The sequence below is a fragment of the Panulirus ornatus genome, chromosome 10 (assembly GCF_036320965.1).
Source record: "Panulirus ornatus isolate Po-2019 chromosome 10, ASM3632096v1, whole genome shotgun sequence".
In the NCBI taxonomy this organism is placed as follows: Eukaryota; Metazoa; Arthropoda; class Malacostraca; order Decapoda; family Palinuridae; genus Panulirus; species Panulirus ornatus.
Window position 1 is genome coordinate 55,132,378 of NC_092233.1, and position 19,139 is coordinate 55,151,516.

At 45.4% G+C, this 19,139-nt stretch overlaps 1 protein-coding gene across 12 annotated transcripts in view; it reads left to right on the forward strand.

Moving 5' to 3' along the window:
• Window positions 1-18,201, forward strand: part of Shab (Shaker cognate b) — a 432,817-nt gene extending 414,616 nt beyond the window's left edge. For 11 of the 12 annotated variants that reach the window (XM_071665900.1, XM_071665902.1, XM_071665899.1 and 8 more), the window contains 4 exons: window positions 3,154-3,648; window positions 12,280-12,382; window positions 12,776-13,593; window positions 14,237-18,201. In XM_071665900.1, the coding sequence (XP_071522001.1) occupies window positions 3,154-3,648; window positions 12,280-12,382; window positions 12,776-13,590 (1,413 nt within the window). In that variant the 3' untranslated portion in view covers window positions 13,591-13,593; window positions 14,237-18,201. The remainder of the gene's footprint in view (window positions 1-3,153; window positions 3,649-12,279; window positions 12,383-12,775; window positions 13,594-14,236) is intronic. The other variant, XM_071665911.1, reaches the window with a different exon arrangement.
• Window positions 18,202-19,139: the final 938 nt, after the last annotated feature.

The following is a 19,139-nucleotide window of genomic DNA, read 5'->3' on the forward strand; positions in this document are numbered from 1 at the left end:
ATCTCCCACCCCTGTTCATGAGGACTCATAATCTCCCTCCCCCTGTTCATGAGGACTCATTGTCTCCCTCCCCTGTTCATGAAGACTCATTATCTCCCTTCCCCTGTTCATGAGGACTCATAATCTCCCACCCCTGTTCATGAGGACTCATTATCTCCCTCCCCCTGTTCATGAGGACTCATTATCTCCCTCCCCCTGTTCATGAGGACTCATTATCTCCCTCCCCCTGTTCATGAGGACTCATTATCTAATGGTGCTCCACTGTAGTATAGCTAGTGGCGCTTCACTGTGGTATAGCTAGTGGTGCTCCACTGTGGTATAGCTAGTGGTGCTCCACTGTGGTATAGCTAGTGGTGCACCACTGTGGTACAGCTAGTGGCGCTCCACTGTGATATAGCTAGTGGTGCCCCACCGTGGTATAGCTAGTGGTGCCCCATTGTGGTATAGCTAGTGGTGCCCCATTGTGGTATAGCTAGTGGTGTCCCATTGTGGTATAGCTAGTGGTGCCCCATTGTGGTATAGCTAGTGGTGTCCCATTGTGGTATTCATCTCCCACTGATATAAAACCTTCGAGTTATTACTCATTTCTAATTGCCTCTTGATTACGGCTGTCCCATAATTAATCATCTCTTCATTAATCTCCTAGTATACCCATCCCTTTCTTTCTCCATTTTCTTTGCTATACAATCTTTATTGCTCCCTTTCCATAGCTATACACCCTTAATTACTCCCTTTCCGTCGCTATACCCGTTCCATCGCGATACATCCTCAATTACTCCGTATACATCGTTTTCCACTTCTAATTACACCCTCTCTATTGCTATACAACCTAATTACTACCTCTCCGTTGCTATACAACCTTTATCACTCCCTTCCCATCGCTATCCAACGATCATTACTCCCTTTCCATTGCTATACAACGTTAATCATTCCCTTTTTTATCACTACACAACGTAAATTACTCTCATTCCATCGCTGTACACTTCTGATTACTCCCCAACGCTGTAGACCCTTAATTACTCCTCTTCCATCGCTACACACCCTTTCCATCGCTGTTAAGCCCTTAGCTGAACCCCATTGCTATACACACTTCGCCTGGCGATCTCCCTCTGGTTACGTTTCTCCCTTGCAACACCCATTCCAGCCATTGTCATGGAACCCCATTTCTTTACCCTTGTCTCAGCGGGACATCAGTGAACCTGAGTCGTTGTTCCAGACCCAGTGACACTGGTGCTATCTCAGTGGCGTCGTTCATCCCACTGGTACAGTCATGCCCATGGTACAGTCATCCCCACTGGAGTTTGCTCCAGGGGTATATTTATCTTAGGGTGACACTTGTCCCTTAGTGTATGTCACATTCGTATTGAGGTCTCTACCCACTGTCTTAAGTTACTCCCCTGGCCAGTTATCATGCGTCCAGGATGACCACTTTAATTCCTACACTCCCACTGGTACTCATCTCTCACTAACATCACTCTTAATACTCTTCATCATACTCACGTATTCACCCATCGCTGCCCTTCCACAAATACTCATCATCTGTTCCCTTGAAGACTCACTTTCCATTGTTCTTCATCCATGTCTTATCGCTGTCCATTCATATTATCCCTTGATATCTTTTATCTCATCCCTCCCCGAACACCCTCACTACACCATTACTTGCTCCTCCCTCAACATACAGTACACCCTAGGTACCCCTGTACCATCCACCAGAGGTCATTGTTCGAGTCTGGTAGCCTTCGCCTATCTGTAAACATTAAGCTTAAGCAGCGCCAGCAAAAAATTAAGCTGTGCTTATCGAATCCTATCCACGTCTCATTAAATCGGATCATCTGTCTCTTATATGTTTTGAACTCCCTTGAACACGATGGTAGGATCCTTGAGGACATGACCTTTCCCAAAGATCACGCCATCGTACTCCGACCTGCCAGAGGGTCGAAGTCATGGTCGACATTGGTAGGTTCTTCGTTCGGGGTCAATACCTATCAGTTGGCCTAAATGTTATTGGCACCAGAATCCTATTCTGTTATCATACTGTCTCGGTCTTAGATGCCATATCTTTGTATTCGTCTTCGATGCCTATGGTAGTTCTGCCGTCTTCATTGTGGGCCATCACTCCACTTCTGTACATACCACTCCTTCCTTCCGTCATGTGCAAACTACAGCACAAGTCTCTTTGAATTAAGCCTGTTATTCTCAGCATCTCTCAGTCTATATATGACATCACTGAATATCTTGAGAGACTTTTGCGCTGTTTTCTGTTTGATTTGATGAGTTTATGATTTGTTATATACGTTCTTTCTAGATGCACTCTAGTAATAAAGAGATTTGTATGCATGGTAGAGTATCAAACTGTACAAAGAAATAGTCAAGGGAAGTCTATATAACATCAAGAAATGTTTTGGTATTTTTATTCGTCAGTGATTTGCGAGTTAAAAGTGGAAAAGAAATACATTGTAGATTAGAGTCTCTGGTTTCTTATTGGGTATTACCTTAGTGTCTACTCTCAGGTGGGTGTTGACACATGCTTAGCTTGTGTGTCACGATGTTGTATAGGTAGACAGAGGTAGGAAGTATGTTATAGGCATGCCACCTCACCACACTCACACCTCTCTCATCACCTGTGGTCTCATAGCAAGACTACCTCCTTAACACGAGTGTCTTTCTCTCTCTGTCTCACACACACACACACACACCAGGTCTCCTTTCTTACTCACCTTCCCCTTTCCCCAGCTACACTCATTGTATAGTCACCATCACTGTTTTCTGGTATTGCCACCGTCACTCCTCTAGACCTCTCTCTCTCTCTTATCACCATATCTAGTCATCCTCACCATTCAGTATCACCCAACCTCACACTGGAAACCATGCCCCCCCACCACCACACATGTGCCCCCTCTTCCTCTTCCTCCTCCTCCTCCTCACATCACACACAGACCTCACTGTGTTCCCTCTCTCATCACCACCCCACCACAACGACTGTCGTGTGTAACAACCATGACACACGTCCCATGCACGTCCCCATCCCTCACTCTTTTTTCCCTCACCCCTCCCTTCTCACTCTGCCTGCTTCCTGCTCTCCAACCTTCCTTGTCTGACCTTCTCCTGCTGTGGCGGGGGGAGGCAACCATGCTGACGATGGTGTGGTTGCAGGACTACAAGGAGTTCATAGACGCGGAATGCCTGGTGCCGGCGCCGGTGACGGAGGCGCCCTTCCCCATAGAACTCCAGCCGCTCAAGACCCAGGATGGGTCAAGGAACGGCGGTGATCGCGGGGCGGGGCACGAGCTGGCCTCAATGGACTCCACCGACACCTTCGCTTCTTGCCCCACTCACCCCTTCAACTCCCAGGCCGACCTCACCGACGACCAGGCTAACAACAAGGATTCCAACCTTTACGTGAATCCCCTCGACACCGATGGGTACCAGTCCCCCACCTCTGCCACGGCGACAGCGGGGGCGACAGCAGCGGCGTCGCCCCGAACTCCAACGCCTAGGTCGTCGCCCCGCCACCGGCCGCTCCGCCCTCAAGGCTACACGACGGATTCCTTCGACGACACGCGGAGTACGGACAACTTGCTCGGCAGCAGCCGGTCTTCCCTACAGGACTCCCCACTGCCCAAGCACCGCCGTGCCCGCTTCCAGGAGGTACGCCCCTTCCACCTACCATCTTGCCACGCCCACCCCACGCTCAAGTCACGACCACGGTACCTTAAACATAGGCAATCGACGAGATACACGTTACTGAAATGAATAGAATGTTTCATGAAATATACACCCAATTATATTGCATCGATGTTTTTTATATTCTCTTAACCAGTTTTTGCCTATTTCTTTTATTTATTTTTTTTTTTCATCATTATTTCTTTGCTTGTAATCTAACTCTCTTGATCAGCTACTGCCCACACCCCGCCCCCCTTTTTCACTGATAATGAAAACAAAAACCAAAAAAAAAAAAAAAATATGAAAGAAAGCCATGATATATTTCTCTTAAGAAATGTGTGTGTGTGTGTGTGTGTGTCTTTAACACACTGCCTGTGGTTATTACTAGTTATGCTCTTTTGCAAATTTTGTTTTTCTATTCTTTAGTCTTACTACTAATGGTTTGATGATGATGATGATGATGATGATGATCATTGATAGATAATGATGATGATGATGATGATGATGATAATGATGATAATGATATATATATATATATATATATATATATATATATATATATATATATATATATATATATATATATATATATATATATATATATATATATATATATATATGTATATATACATATATATATATATATATATGTATATATGTATATATGTATATGTATACATATGAAACCACCTATCCTGTATTTTTGTGCATGTCTGTTCTTGCACGCATGTCTCATTGACGTGAGCACAACCTTATTTCTTCTACCCAGTACGAAACTTTAGTTTAGACACATCACAGACGTACTCCTGTACAGAATAGTAGAAGATACAGCTGTACATAGTGGGTGAGGGAATTCTTGACATGATTTCACATATTTTTTTCAGACCACTTTCTTTTACATTGTTCTGACTTTTGAGATGGAAAAGCTTTAGAGTAGTGCTGACTGCAGCTTATTATTGCTACCATTGCCTCATCAGCTCCTTAACAAAGGGCCAGCTCAATGCTTACGCAGCTTTATCTTGCTTTATAAGTGGTAAGCGATCCCCTACCGTTCCCCCACCTCCTACCAAAAAAAAAAAAAAAGAGAATTCAACTCTCCTTACCTCAATGAATATTTTTTTGCATTCACATGGTAAGGAATCCCCTGTCCCCCACATATACCTAGATCTTCTTGCGTTTTCCTCCCCTCCCACACTAACCCCATACCTTGATCCCAGACCTTATAGTTTTCAGTCAAACCCTTTTCCCTCCCCCACCCCTCTGTATGCCAGCCTCCTTGAATCCCCATTCCCTCAGCCAACACCGTCTGTCTCACTCTCTCTCTCTCTCCCCACGCCCCCTCCCGCCCCAAAGAGTACTGGTGACGGACGCAGATGTGGGCGTGTGGTCACCAGAGCATTGTAGATGGTCCTCAAGGCGACATTATATTCTTTGCAACCGTCGCCATTACCTGCTGTACAGTAAAGACTTGAGCCTTATTCATTGTCTTCCCCTTCATCTCCTCCCCCCTTTTGTTACACTCGTTGTTGACCTCTTGAACAACTGATCTTCGCTTGTAATGATATACTTTTTGAGGGCAAACACACAACAGTTGCTCCTGTAGCTGTTGAAAAAGCCTTTTAACCCTCAGACTTTACTCTGGTGTCTTCAACAATGTACCTCAAATTATTGTTATCTTTTTTTTTTTTTCATTTTCTCAATATTTGTTGGAATATATAAATATAGTAGTATATGTCTACTACTTTTGTAAGATTATAAATCATTTTTTTTTTCTCAAATCTTCCCTCAAAGAAATCCTTCTGGTGCCCTTAACCATTGTTTGTTTTACCATTTTTATGCTACTGCCATTTTCTTGATGTAGGCTGGATCTATGATGATCTAGCCACCTTTATCTTATAATAAGGTTCCGTCCACTTTCCCCCTTATTGGCCCAGCTGTGCATTTCCAGATAAGAAGTTTAAGGCCACTGGTAAGGTACGATCCATGGTTTATCAACGAGGTGTTCCCCATTACTATGTAACAAGGTATCATTATTGTACTTCCTCTATAACCTCTTGAGCACGACGGCTGAAGATGATGATTCTTGGGCAAGACTGCTCTCGCTTCCGTACGACGATGCGACACCATCTTTCCCCCATTGGGAGATGACGACCTAGCCCTTTGATCTCAAAGGCTAGGGGGCCATCGTACCCATAGAGTGGCATTGTTGTACCCAAGGGACGTACTCATTCGTTATGCTCAAGGTGGTGTGTGTTTCTTTTTTTTTTGACTGATGGCTGATCCCAAAAGACAGAATCTACTCCACTCCCAGTTAAAGTAGAGGCAAAAGTTCCAATTAGTGTGGTATAAAACAAGGGGATTCCTCAAAGAGAATCATTTTTTTTTTTTTGTTCCATTTTCTCTCCACTTTCCAATAGAGTATTAACAGGTAGTTTCCCCCAGAGGAGGAACTAGTGGTAGGTAACGCTTGTGCTCTATGCTTGTCCAGCTTGGAACGCCTCCTTCGCCAGGATCTCAGCTCCGCTGCCTCTTCATCGACCGCCACTCTTTGTTTGATCCTTATCACTATCACATAACTCCTGGGGGCTTTATAACCTGAAGACGAAAGCTAGGGGGAGGAGAGTTCGAGTTCTTAAATATAAGTAGACAAAGTGGCAGTCCATGATAGGAAGGGGCAGTGTCGCGAGAGGTTGGCAGAGGGAGCGCGTTGTCACTTCCATAATGTAGACACTCGAGATGGCCCTCACTTAGGTGCCGTGGAACAGTCATGCTTGCCTAGACAATCTCACCTCTCCGGGATGACCAGCACCAAAGGCACGCCTCGCATGACAGTCGTGACTCACTGCAGGTCACTTGAGGACTGTCGGTGTGAGTAGAACATTGTTGTCCAGGTAATATCTAAAAAAAAAAAAATTTCCCAGTGACTCACAGTCGTCTTTTACGAGGCCAAAGCAACTCCATCGGTTCGAGGACGAACACGGAGGGGGTGATAAAGAGAGAGAGAGAGATGCTCCTTCCGTGTGCTGTTCTGTGCAGTATGTGGGACTGCCTGCCTGTCCCAAGCATCAGAGGGTGTTGAGGGCAGTCAGTCGCTCATATTGATACAACAGAGAGCCTCAGGAACGGATTTGATTTCTTCACACGCTTTTCTCCCCTCGTATTTTCCTTTCCGCCAAGACAGACCGTTGGAGTTGGGTTCGCGTCTCCGTAAAAGCGGCGGTGAGTATCACAGCCACTGATCAGCAGCGGTGTCAATGTGTGCTTGGAAATTGACTGGTCACACAAAAACATTCCAGACTGATCATCATTTCCATGTTGCGAACACACTGAAAGGAATAACATTCTGGAAACTCGACATTCCCTCCCACCTCTGGCCCATTAAGCTAACAAGCCAACCCTGTGCCAAGATGCCGAAGATGATTGCGATCTCAGATGCATTCCGGCGATGGTATTTGCGCTCCGTAGACAAGCGCGCCCACCCCCTCCCTCCTCCCGATAACTTTCACTTTCCCTATTTTCAACTTGTCCCTTTTGTTGTGGAGTTCCAGACTGCAGTACAGGTCACACGCGTTCACACCCACACGTCAACCACCCTCCCGAACACAGCCCCACCACCAACCACCCTCACGTTTAGCCCAGATGCAACCAAAATGTGTTTGGACACTCGCTCAAATAGTCATTTACTTTAGAAAGAAAGAGAAGGATATTTACACTTGAATATGATTTAAGAAAAAGAAATTTAGGCTATGATGTCTAATGATTCGACTTTCATCATGAAGCCTTCATGTGAAAGTCATTAACGCTTTGGTTCCACCTCATCAATATTAAAAATGATTTAGCGAGTTGGGGGAAAACACTTTGGTTGATTCTGTAAACCGTCTAAGGTGTTGAAGGCCTAGAGGAAATTTTTTTCCTGCAGAGATCCATTCTCATGTGTGGGTTAAGTCTTACCGTAACCCACATTCCTCCCCCCCACAACATCAAACCAACCCCCACAGTAGCCCGAAAGTAATCCTCATCCTTGAAATCAACCTCTAGCGCCCTTCATTAACCTAGTCAGTACACTGGAGGTGTTTTAAAGAAAACCTTTCGGCTCAGTAGCACAAAAAAAGAAAAGAAGATCTTTTATCTCGTGTCCAGCAGCATCAGAGGTGGCTATGGGAGTCGATCTAAGATCACCACCCAGAGTCGCCTCTCATCCTGCTGCAGCGCGGGATAAGGCTTTCATAAATGGCCGAATGAAAGAAGAAAAAAAAAGAGAGAGCTTATCTTTCAAACATGTCCAACCCACCCCCTTAGGAGGTAACACTAAGCACAGCGCACTAATATAGGTACTTCACCAGCCCATGTTCTCCCTAATACTAAAAACCTTCTTTTCTAACTAAACTTTCTCCTTTCATGAAATAGAATATAGAAATGATGATTTCTATCACCCCAGCTTCCAATTGAAGACGGTGGCGAAGGAATAATGAATGTGTTTGCGTGCGCGTTCAAGCCCTTGTTGCCAGACCTCTTGAGTTTGTGCTACCCACCTGGTGCTAATATGTGAGGACCAGGTGCATTGTGTGAGGAACTGGTGCGTTGTGTGAGGACCTGGTGCGTTGTGTGAGAACCTGGTGCGTTGTGTGAGAACTTAGTGCGTTGTGTGAGGACCTAGTGCGTTGTGTGAGGACCTGGTGCGTTGTGTGAGGACCTAGTGCGTTGTGTGAGGACCTAGTGCGTTGTGTGATGACCTGGTGCGTTGTGTGAGGACCTGGTGACTGGGTGAAGACTTGGTGTGTTGTGTGAGGACCTGGTGCGTGGTGTGATGACCTGGTGCGTTGTGTGAGGACCTGGTGCGTTGTGTGAGGACCTGGTGACTGGGTGAAGACTTGGTGTGTTGTGTGAGGACCTGGTGCGTTGTGTGATGACCTGGTGCGTTGTGTGAGGACCTGGTGCGTTGTGTGAGGACCTGGTGACTGGGTGAAGACTTGGTGTGTTGTGTGTGTGTGTGAGGATATGGTGCATTGTGTGAGGACCTGAGGTTTGATGTGAGGGCCTGTTGCTTTGTGTGAAATTCTGGCACTGCGTGTGAGGGCTTGGTGCTTTGCGTGAGGACCTGGTGTATTGTGTGAGGACCTGATGCTTTGTGTGGGGACCTGGTGCATTGTATGGGGACCTGGTGCTTTGAGTGAGAATCTGGTGCATTGTGTGGGGACCTGGTGCATTGTAGGGGGACTTGATAATTTGTGTGGGGACCTGGTGCACTGTAGGGGACTTGATAATTTGTGTGGGGACCTGGTGCATTGTATGCTTTGTCTAGGGACCTGGTGTATTGTATGGGGACCTGATGCTTTGTGTGGGGACCTGGTGTATTGTATGGGGACCTGATGCTTTGTGTGGGGACCTGGTGTATCGTATGGGGACCTGATGCTTTGTGTGGGGACTTGATGCTTTGTGTGGGGACCTGGTGTATAGTATTAGGACCTGATGCTTTGTGTGGGGACCTGGTGCTTTGTGTGGTGGACCTGGTGCATTGCATGGGGACCTGATGCTTTGTGTGGGGACCTGGTGCTTTGTGTGGGGACCTGGTGTATTGTATGGGGACCGGATGCTTTGTGTGGGATTGGATGCTTTGTGTGGGGACCTGATGCTTTGTGTAGGGAGCTGATGCTTTGTGTGGGGACCTGATGCTTTGTGTGGGTACCTGATGCTTTGTGTGGGGACCTGATGCTTTGTGTGGGGACCTGATGCTTTGTGTGGGTACCTGATGCTTTGTGTGGGGACCTGATGCTTTGTGTGGGGACTTGATGCTTTGTTTGGGGACCTGGTGCATTGTATGGAGACCTGATGCTTTGTGTGGGGACCTGGTGTATTGTATGGAGACCTGATGCTTTGTGTGGGGACCTGACGCTTTGTGTGGGGACCTGATGCTTTGTGTGGGGACCTGATGCTTTGTGTGGGGACCTGATGCTTTGTGTGGGGACCTGATGCATTGTGTGGGGACCTGATGCTTTGTGTGGGGACCTGTTGCCTTGTGTGGGGACCTGGTACCGGTGTTACAATCTCTGTACCTGGTAAGTTGTGCTTGAACCCCATGAGATGTGTGTGAAACTGGTGCTTCTCGCATAGAATTCATGGATTGTTTGACGGAAGTGATAGTTGCTAGGTGTGTAGATGGAAGTGCCAGCTGCTGGGTGTGTAGATGGAGGTGCACTTCCTGGGTGTGTAGATGAAAGTGCCACTTGCTGGGTGTGTAGATGGAAGTGCCAGTTGCTGGGGGTGTAGATGGAGGTGCCACTTGCTGGGTGAGCAGATGGAAGTGACTGTTGCTAGGTGTATAAATGGAAGTGCCAGTTGCTGGGTGTGTAGATGGAAGTGCCAGTTGCTGGGTGTCTGGATAGAAGTGCCAGTCGGTGGGTGTGTATATGGAAGTGCCAGCTGGGTATGTATATGGAAGAGACAGTTGCTAGGTTTGTAGATGGAAGTGCAAGTAGCTGTTTGTGTAAATGGAAGTGGCAATTGCTGGATGTGTAGATGGTAGTGCCAGCTGGGAGTGTAAATGGAAATGCCAGTTGATAGATGTGTAGATGGGAATGACAGTAGCTGGGTGTGTAGATGGAAGCGACAGTTAGTGGATGTGTAGATGGAAGTGCCAGTTGCTAGGTGTGTGGATGGAAGTGGCAGTTACTGAATGTGTAAAAGAAAATGCTAGTTGCAGGTTGTGTAGATGGAAGTGACAGTTGCTAGGTGTGTGAATGGAAGTGCCAGTGCCTGGATGTGTAGATGGACGTGACAGATGCTGGGTGTGTAGATGGAAGTTCCAGTTGCTAGGTGTGTTGATAGAAGTGCCAGTTGCTGGGTGTGTAGATGGAAGTGCCAGTTGCTGGGTTTGTAGATGGAATTACCAGTTGCTAGGTGTGTAGATGGAAGTGTCAGTTGCTGAGTGTATAGATAGAAGTACCAGTTTCTGGATGTAGATGGAAGTGCCAGTTGCTGGGTGTGTAGATGGAAGTACCAGTTGCTGGGTGTGTAGATGGAAGTACCAGTTGCTGGGTGTGTAGATGGAAGTACCAGTTGCTGGGTGTGTAGATGGAAGTACCAGTTGCTGGTGTGTAGATGGAAGTACCAGTTTGCTGGGTGTGTAGATGGAAGTACTAGTTGACTGGGTGTGTAGATGGAAGTACCAGTTGCCTGGTATGTAGATGGAAGTACCAGCTGCTGTAGATGGAAGTACCAGTTGACTGGGTGTGTAGATGGAAGTACCAGTTTGCTGGGTGTGTAGATGGAAGTACCAGTTTGCCTGGTGTGTAGATGGAAGTACCAGTTGCCTGGTGTGTAGATGGAAGTACCAGCTGCTGGAGATGGAAGTACCAGTTGCTGGTTGTGTAGATGGAAGTACCAGTTTGCTGGGTGTGTAGATGGAAGTACCAGTTTGCTGGGCGTGTAGATGGAAGTACCAGTTTGCTGGGTGTGTAGATGGAAGTACCAGCTGCTGTAGATGGAAGTACAAGTTGCCTGGTGTGTAGATGGAAGTACCAGTTTGCCTGGTGTGTAGATGGAAGTACCAGTTTGCTGGGCGTGTAGATGGAAGTGACAGTTGACTGGTGTGTAGATGGAAGTACCAGTTTGCTGGGTGTGTAGATGGAAGTACCAGTTGCCTGGTGTGTAGATGGAAGTACCAGCTGCTGGAGATGGAAGTACCATTTGCTGGTTGTGTAGATGGAAGTACCAGTTGCCTGGTGTGTAGATGGAAGTACCAGTTTGCCTGGTGTGTAGATGGAAGTACCAGTTTGCTGGGTGTGTAGATGGAAGTACCAGCTGCTGTAATTGGAAGTACCAGATGCCTGGTGTGTAGATGGAAGTACCAGTTTGCTGGGTGTGTAGATGGAAGTACCATTTGCCTGGTGTGTAGATGGAAGTACCAGTTTGCTGGGCGTGTAGATGGAAGTGACAGTTGCCGTAGATGGAAGTACCAGTTTGCTGGGTGTGTAGATGGAAGTACCAGTTTGCTGGGTGTGTAGATGGAAGTACCAGCTGCTGTAGATGGAAGTACAAGTTGCCTGGTGTGTAGATGGAAGTACCAGTTGACTGGGTGTGTGGATGGAAGTACCAGTTGACTGGGTGTGTAGATGGAAGTACCAGTTTGCTGGGCGTGTAGATGGAAGTGACAGTTGACTGGTGTGTAGATGGAAGTACCAGTTTGCTGGGTGTGTAGATGGAAGTACCAGTTGCCTGGTGTGTAGATGGAAGTACCAGTTGCTGGGTGTGTAGATGGAAGTACCAGCTGCTGTAGATGGAAGTACAAGTTGCCTGGTGTGTAGATGGAAGTACCAGTTGACTGGGTGTGTAGATGGAAGTACCAGTTGACTGGGTGTGTAGATGGAAGTACCAGTTTGCTGGGCGTGTAGATGGAAGTGACAGTTGACTGGTGTGTAGATGGAAGTACCAGTTTGCTGGGTGTGTAGATGGAAGTACCAGTTGCCTGGTGTGTAGATGGAAGTACCAGCTGCTGGAGATGGAAGTACAAGTTGCCTGGTGTGTAGATGGAAGTACCAGTTGACTGGGTGTGTAGATGGAAGTACCAGTTTGCTGGGCGTGTAGATGGAAGTGACAGTTGCCGGGCGTGGGTTGCAGGAGAAGCCGCGTCCGTTCAGCCGGCTGCTGGAGTCGGTGGAGAGAGCGCGGGCAGCGAGGGAAGGCTCAGCTGCAGAGAAGTCCAACAAGCTCAACACCAGAGGTACGCCCACACAGACCTATGCCCACACGCCCACACAGCAGTTGCTCCAGGGTAGTACGGGCGGGGCAAAGGGGGGCAAAGGGGGGTGTTTTTTAGGGGGGGGTTAGCATGATCAGTAGCAAAAGGGGGAGGGAGGGAGATATATGAGGACTTTCACAATCGCACGGACTACATGAAGGACAGCCCATACACCTACGACTCTCTCATGCATGCTTTTGTCTTTTATTTCCCTCACACCGTTTCTGTGTGGTTTGTTTTTTCTCTTTTTTTTTTTAAATAATATCTTTAGTTTAGAACTAAATGCACCACAATACTGTTTATAATAAGTATAATGTGAGAGTATAGAGGCGTTTTGTGGCGGGCAGCGTGAGTGCGTGCAATCTACGTTCGCAGGTCGCAGCGGTAGCAAATCATCGCTAGGCGGAGACTCGCTGGAGTCGAAGCGCTCACATGGCTCTCCGGAGCGGCGTAAGTCCATCCTGAAGCACCGAGACCCCGAGACGGAGCAGCTGCTGCCGGACCTCACCTACGACCCGCCATCAGGGGAGCAGGAGAAACAAGGGCGACCCACTCTCAAGGGCATAGGGCCAAGGATAGGCGGGAAGCCTCACGCCCTCCCCGTCAAGTTTGTGGGCGTGGACGAGGAGGAGGAGGACAGCAATCGGCCACGGCGCGTCCTGCCCCGCTCCCCCATGCCACGGAGACATCCGCAGCGAGCGCCCCTGGCGGACTTGCTCGCGGATTTTGCTGGGCAGGAAAAGGCGGTGCGGGACGAGGCGACGCCAGAGAATATTCTAAAAGATTCGCTCGAGTCCAACTTGGCCTCGACGGCGGCTAGCCTGGACCAGCGTAACGCCAACACGGTGCTGCGCTGCTCAAAGGCGCCGTGTTTGTACAACCAGCCAGCCTCCACCTCGCCCATGGCCATATCCCCTGACGAGGTGGGCGAGCCGCTGCTTTGCCTATGCGGTGCCCCCATGACTCGGATGGCCGCGCCCTCGCCCACCATCATCACGCCCACCAGCGCCCTCTCTAACTCCCGCCCAATCACTGAGAACTGCCTCCTCACCGATGACCTCAACAACGGCCCTGCTACGCTGCGAGACATCGACGACTTGCTCTTTGCAGACCATACGCCCACCGAGGAGACACATCTCCTCGATCGCTCGCTCTCCCTCCCTCACAACAACTCCGGCCTTAACAGCTAACCCGTGAGTGCATCAAGCTTTTGTTTCTGGTTCATGCAAAACTTTCCGATGACACTTTATACACATATCTGACGTCGACTGAGTCTTGAACGAGTTCTTTTCTCGTTCGATACTGACCAATTCCTGCGGTGTATCACCTTTTGAGCCACTGTGTATGGAAGCACAATAAGTCAGCCACTTTTTCAGAACGAAGAACGATCATAGAACTGTATAGGATTCCTGTTTACCCTCTCACTGAGACAAGGTCAGTCCTTCATACCTTCCAGCATTACAGGCATTCAGATATTTATAATTAAACTTGTACATTATATTCTAGAGAAGTGTATTTGTTAATCATCAGCTCGATTTAAACTTAATGCTTTTCAGGATAAGGTTGTGGTTACAATCGTTTCAAAGCTATTGATTTACGAATATCTTTCACTATAAAAGCTGATTCCTGAATGGTCTGGTGTGCATTTATTTGAAACTATGTGTATATACCATCTGAATTCTTTGATTGTATATTCTTAGGTCACTTTTCCCCCAAAGCAGGATATGGAAGCACTATATATCTTATCATTTTTTTTATCAAGATGCACTAAACAGTTTCATCCCTTGTTTCTCGGAATCTTGAACATGTTTCTGATCACTGGTATATATTTTTCAGGTTGTGATACATTCGTCCACACTCCGTACCACCAGAGCCCTACGGAAGGTTTCTAGGAACACTAGTCCAAGGCACTCAAAAAATCCGTCTGGAATGCTGCGTTTGCTTTAACAGCCACCAGTCTTTTTTCTTTCCCTCCCCCACACACAACTTGAATATGTTGATAGGATCAAAGATGTAAAATCAGTCAAAGCCAAAGATTAGGAAGTGTCGAAGGGATTAGATACCCCTCCCTCACCCCCCCAAAACAAAAAAACTGGTGAGTGTGATCACCTCGAGAGGATAGTAAACAAAGAGTGTCGGAAGGCCAGTGTGTACGGTAAGCCTGAGACTAATGTTAGTGAGTCCAGTGTATGTGTGTGTGTGTGTGTGTGTGTGTGTCCATCAGCCAGAGGTAAATGGGAATGTATGACAGTGTTAGAAATGACAAGTCAGGAAGTATGACATGTTGATGTAAGAGTTCGATGTGTTGCAAGCCAAGCTTTTGTGGCAGATCAGAATGTAGACAGCTACTATGGCATGTCAGAGAGTATAGAAATACAGTGCGCATGGTTTTGTAGAATGTATTGGGAGATTACGGCCAACTGTAGAGTATGGCAACACACAGAGCATTGCATTCCAAGAGTCGTAGGCCAAAGCCGGTGTGGCAGGTATGAGTGAATCACCACCAAGGATGTGGCATACATGGGAATGCGACAAGCCAGCAATCTTGGGCTAAGTTCGGGAGACTGTGAGATCCCTTCCCTCCTTCGGTGTGTAAGTTGCAGCAGTGAGAGGCATGGGCGGTCATATGAAGCAATAAAATCATACTGCATGGGATACATTGTGGTTGGTAATGAGTCTCTGCCTCAGTCTGCCTGCATAAAGAAATTTAGGGAAATTTCTTCATGCCGTGATCTATCACTGACTGTGTGCAGTGAATGAGCGTCAGGATCCAATCTCATGTGAGCAGTGAGTGTGGCAGAGGTCAAGATTTAACTCAGTGCAAGCAGTGTAAGTGTGATAAGAGGCCGGGATCCAACTCAGGGTGAGCAGTGAATGTGGTAGAGGTTGGGATCCAAAACTCAGTGCGAGCAGTGAGTGCGGTGGAGGTCGGGATCCCAAACTTACGTGTTGTGAAAAAAAAAAAAATATGGCAATAAATTTTCCATAGCAGATGTACAGTATGTGATCAGATCCCTTTATCACTATATAGATGATGATGTATTTTACAGAAGAGTCGAGTCTTTGAAGCAAAAAGTGTGGGCAGTTTTTAAAGGTGGGTTTGTCTGTGAGTCCGCCCCTCATCCCCTCCCCCACCACCAAAAAGCAGTATTGAAAGTATCGTTGCGTAGCTCTGATCTTCGGCATCGTTGGTTGGTTACTCCTTTGTGTCTCCTCCCTCTCTCAAAAACAAAAAAGAGTATAAAGAATTGCATCCCATTTGAAGGAAAACAAAAGAGAATAGAGTATATATATATAAATATATTGACATCTTAATCCCTTATTGCTCATAGACGTTAGAGATATATCAGTTCCATTTGGCAAAGCACAATTGTAAACCATTTGATATCATAGAAATGAAAGTGTTTCTATTGGACTTCCCTCCTCCTTCTCCTCCCCACCCCTTAAAAGAAAGAGAAATTGTATTCCCAATACATAGTCTGTAGCTCCCTCTTCCGAGGCCGATGGTCACTGTAGGTTCTAGCGTAAAAGTAATTACTGTAGTTCTGTAGCGGCGACGCCAACGTGATGATAAAAATTCTTAAAAAAAAAAATAAAACCTAGGATTTACCAGCTTTGTGCGCCTACAAGCCATTCCGCCAAGACAGTCAGCCAAGCAGCCAGCAGCCAGCCAGCCAGCCAGCCAGCCAGCCAGCGCCTAGCCTTCCATGTCTGTAAAACTCCGCTACTCGCACCAACACAAGCCAGTGTGCTCGTCGCATGGGATGTCTGCCACTGGAATCCAGCAAGCTCAGTGTCACATCAAAATGAAGAGGACCACATTGCGTACCTTGCAAGACTGCGCGCACGACGACGACGAAGACGCCCTGTGTGTGTCTCTCTCTCCTCCTCCTCTTCCTCTTCCTACTCCCTCTTTTTTCCCTCCCTCAACTCTACGTCGAAGACTGACTCCAGTGGTGACCCAAAAAGAGTAAAGAAATATATTTCCGTACCTGACAAACTTTTGAGATAAACCAGGGCAGATGAGAGAGAGATGTCTGCCGTTTATTACGATAATCAGATCAGAAAACCACATCTTTTCTTCCCCCCATCATTCCCCCCTCCTCAAAGTGAATTCAAGAAGGAAAAGGGGGAATCGTTGGAGCCGTGTTTGAGATAACTTGAAGTACATTTTTAAGCTGTGCGATTTGAAGTCCCATGCGATGGTAATACTGTCACCACCTTAGAGCAGAGTAAACATTTTGTTCCTCTGGTGCTTTATTTTTTAACATTATGAAATTCTATTTGAAAAGGACAACTCAGTGGCCCACACATATATATATATATATGTATATATATGACCTACTGGTGAGATACACCAGAGAGGAGACTACAGTTGGGTGTGAGAGTGTACCTTTTCTGTTTATTCCAGTGAAGGGTATAAAAGGTCTTATCGTTACTAGTAATAAAAGGGAGAATTGTGATATAATTAATATTAATCTTAAGCTCAAGTAACTACAAAACCCACAGTGTTAAGAGAAGATATTTCCCAGAAGATGGAAGGCGAGAGAAATACTCTATAGTTTTGACACTTCATGAGAGAAGGAGGCAAGATGGAGCTTCAGTTTTATATATATATATATATATATATATATATATATATATATATATATATATATATATATATATATATATATATATATATATATATATATATATATATATATATATATATATATATATATATATATATATATACATATGCTACATAAGGCTCATTTAACCCCATGAGTTTTTCAAAACGAGCTATATGCGCCTGCCACTTCATAGCTCTTAGTGGTCATTTTTCTACGGATAATTTCACATATTGTATAAAACTAATGGCATACAGATATAGCTTGTTTATGTATTATAATCAGGTTAGAATGTAATAATGGTCCGATAACCTATTCTGTCTGGCATAGATGAATCTGGTCTTCAATGAAGAGGAAAGATACCAGATGACACACATACACCCGCCCCATTTTGTAAATCTCTAAGTGGAACCAACCTGTTATTGTTCCTCTCTTTTCTTGTTTTTTACAGTCGTTTGTAAATTATTATTATCTTTCTTTTTTCTGATTGTTGACAATAATTATGTCTGCTGTTGGTAAATGAGTAAGTAGAGAAGCCAGCCCTTCCTTTTCTCATGAGTGTCCCGAACTCCATTCATTGTAACTTAACCCAAATGTTGTTTAATGACTTGTTGCAATCATTATTGTTCAATACATTGTGTGAGAGAGTGTTATATATATCCCCCCTTCCCCTCCTCCTCCTCCTCTTCCACCTCCACCTCCACCTTCACCACCCCACCCACATGTTATTTTTCCATTGAAGGATGCATACGATCATACACCAAATTATCATTCCCCCTCCCTCCCTCAGACGTTGGCCAGGACCCACTTGACTACACCATGCAGTATAACCTTGTCATCAGGACCTCAGGTTTATGTGATAGCCAACCCCAACTCAACCCAACCCAACCAAACCTCCTCCTCCTCCTCCGTACCATCCACCCCCACACACACCCAACACAACACCCCCTCCACTTCCCCACAACCACCACCACCTATCCCCCACATGCTGAGCATATGTAACCATTGACTGAGGCCTTGGATAACTACTTGTTCTGTGTAGTCAATTGCACACCTGCCAACCTGCAGCACATCAGTGAGCGAACACTTGTAAAAAAAAAAAAAAAAAAAGAATATGGCAGTGCTCTGAAGTGAGTGGTTGCAAAAGCAAATCTGTGCGGTTATTATAACCCTTTTTCAAGTCTACAAGACCCTATTTTCATTTCATAAACCTACAAGGATGAAGAACGACTTTATGACACACTTTCAGACAGTACAGGTGGGAGACGAGGCATCTTGCCAGCATTTGCAGTAATGTTTCAGATGGATTTACGTATTGGTCGAACCTTAAGCCATCTTTGATTGAGGTTAACATAGATCATACGAGTTTCTTCAGAAAGATAACAAGACTGTTGTAATATGGAAGTGCATATATACATTTGTTCTGTCTGTAATACAGACAAAATATATATATATATATATATATATATATATATATATATATATATATATATATATATATATATATATATATATACATTTGAATCTGTATACATATAAATATACATTTCTTTACATAAACTGAAATATATGCATACATGTACATGCCTACAAACAGATACACACCCACATACTTGAAGTAATTCTCAAAATCTATTGAACAGAAAAAATAATACAGACTATACTTTTTTTTTTTCAGATTATAGAAAGCAAAACAAATGAAATGATAATACTCATCAGTATTGTATCATACACAGCATGGTGTATAATACATGTAATACTGTATTATTAAGAACATATTCAGTTACTATGCCATAGTAAGTATGGTTAGGACTACCGTACATTGTACCATGAAAGAATCGTAGGGTCAAGATATAACCAGGAGTGGAGAGGCATGGAGTCGTGGATCCAAGACACCATCAGAGCTTGAGTGGATAAGGGAATTCAGAACCAAATTCTGTTGGATCATATAATGGATTCATACTTGTTAAAGTTTCATTCTTTTCTTAAATGCCAACCCGAAAGAGGTTTTTCCAACAGCTATGAATATCATCTGGGTTTCTATAGCAGGTATTAATATCTATACTGCCCAAGTATAAATAATATATATATATATATATATATATATATATATATATATATATATA